Raw genomic sequence first — 2,219 nt, 5'->3', positions numbered from 1 at the left:
GTATATGCTTACTAATGTTAACTCATTTAATCCAGATGGCAACCCCATGAGGTCAGCACTCACTATCCTCGTTTTACAGATGGGAAAACTGAGGCTTAGAAAAGTTAAATAACCTTCTCAAAGTCTGTCAAAGTCAGAGCAGGGCTTGGAATCCAAACCTGGCTTTAAAGACAAGGCATTAAAGCATAGTACTTGACTGTCTCCCAGCATATCTTTCCTACAATAATTTGTGGGGCCTGAATATGAAGTGTTGCTTTGAGGCATTTAAAAAGCCGGGCAGAATGTGTGGAGGCTTTATGCTACATCTGAAGCTTAGCACCAGCTGCCTGGGGCCTGGCCCTTGCAGACTTGTGATGTGTGACCTGTAGACCTCAATTTACCAAAATCCAGGAATATTATTATGGCACACTGAACAACAGACCCCTATCCCCACAGAGGCTTCCTGGATACACATTGGGCCCCAGGGTTCCCCAGGAGACCCCAGCCCCCGTGTAGCCCATCAGCCAGAGCACTCACCCCCATTATCACACACAGCTGTTTCTCCATCCCACATGCCGTTGGGGCGACACTGACGCACAGGCGAGCCCCGCAATATGAAGCCATCCTCACACTCGAAGCTCACATTGCCACCCACGGGGTAGGACCCCAGCCGTGGGGTATAAATGCCATTCTCAAAGGAGATAGGGGCTGGACAGCGCACAGCTGGAGAGAGAGGAAGTGGGTGGGGAAAATAGGGCTGGATGGATAACACCTGGGCTGGGGATTAAGCAGGTGATTTTATACCGGAATGCATGGGAATGGCCAACTGGCTGTCAAAACACTGATATATTAGGTTGCAGCATGTGAAATTGCTGTTTTTGGCAACTCATTGAATATTGCCAATTTCACAGAGTCTAAGTGAATTAATTGATAAATAACCACTTCCCTCAGCCCCCTGAGGGCCATGGCCTCCCCAGACACTCCCCTTGGGATCCTCAGATGTCTAGAGGACTCCAGGACCATTCAGCCTCCATTCTGAATGGTCACTACTAGACAGTCAGTTGTACATAAAAAGTCATCCCTGGCTTTAGTACCCCACAGTCTCCATCAAAGCCTGTTTCCAATTCCTTGCTACTGGCAATTGACATTTTCTGGATATTCTGAAAAGCCCTCTGCAAAAGCAACTTCACCATCTAGTCAGGTTAAGTCCCACCCTGAGCAACTCCGAAACAAAAGTTCTGGGGTGGCCCCTGGTGTAGCACCCTGAGCAAAGCCCACAGGGAGCCTCACGTTTGCAGACCGCCTTAGTCAGAGACCGGGTGGCTCTTGGGGTCTGCCACTGTCCGCTGCTCTTGCACAGCCGTGATGCTGGGGATGGGTACAGGCCCTGGGGACAGGAGTAGATGAGAAGGCTCCCAGGGGCCCAGCCATGGCTGAGGGTGAAGGTGCCACCAGAGATATTCACATTCTGAGGGCAGGAGGTAGCCGAGTCTGCCGGACCTGGAGGCGTGGGAACAAGGAGACAGCAATGGAGAAAGAAGGAAGGCACAGATGAGAAAAGGAAAGCAAAAGAGACTCTGTTTCACACGTGGGAACTCAAGCTGGGAGCACCAGCCTCACACACAGGACCCTGAGGTTCCCCCTTCCCTGCCTCCTACCTGGGTACAGGAACAGCAGGCAAAAAAGAACCATCAGTGGGTCCATGGTGTCCTCCCTAGGGACAGCGAGAGGCAGAGAGCCGCGGGAGGGAAAAGGTCATCTGACTTCCCGAAAACCAGAGCTGGCTCAGCAGCTGCTTCATTGCTGCCAGAGAAGAAAACCCAGGGAGTGGCAAGGGGGATGGTCTTCTGTTAGGGAAATAATAAGCAGGGATTGGGGACTGAGCTGAAGGGTGGAACCTTTGCCCTGTCTCCCTGATGAGAGTCCTATAGAGTCCATAGATCTCCCCCACAGGCTTTGTGTACTGCCCCCATGCTCCACCCACCCATGTGTGCACATGTGCACCAGACCCGCATGCTCACAAACACGCATGTGTTTGTGAGGCAAACACATATTTGCGCTCGTGTGTGCACACATGCACCTTGCTCTTGTGTGAATAGTCTAAAGCACAATCCCACAAACCATCCAAAATATTGCAAAATATTTTATTTAAGTAAAGTTTTAGTGTTATTTTGGGTTTTACCAAGTGGGTTTTACTTTCTGAGAGCCTAGAACAGTTCTGTCTTCTTGAACATAAATGT

General features: G+C 50.5%; 1 protein-coding gene across 1 annotated transcript in view; it reads right to left on the bottom strand.

The window, feature by feature from the left end:
* C2 (complement component 2) overlaps nt 1–1,944 on the bottom strand; it is a 34,331-nt gene extending 32,387 nt beyond the window's left edge. Inside the window, exons 1-3 of the mRNA XM_011944841.1 lie at nt 1,638–1,944; nt 1,270–1,479; nt 517–702 (exon numbers count right to left, since the gene is read on the bottom strand). Of these exons, the coding sequence (XP_011800231.1) occupies nt 517–702; nt 1,270–1,479; nt 1,638–1,683 (442 nt within the window). The 5' untranslated portion in view covers nt 1,684–1,944. The remainder of the gene's footprint in view (nt 1–516; nt 703–1,269; nt 1,480–1,637) is intronic.
* Between the last annotated feature and the right edge of the window lie 275 nt (nt 1,945–2,219).

Source organism: Colobus angolensis, unplaced genomic scaffold, assembly GCF_000951035.1.
Source record: "Colobus angolensis palliatus isolate OR3802 unplaced genomic scaffold, Cang.pa_1.0 Scaffold236, whole genome shotgun sequence".
In the NCBI taxonomy this organism is placed as follows: domain Eukaryota; kingdom Metazoa; phylum Chordata; class Mammalia; order Primates; family Cercopithecidae; genus Colobus; species Colobus angolensis.
Note: the sequence above shows the minus strand (reverse complement) of the source record. Positions and strands in the feature narration are given on the sequence as shown.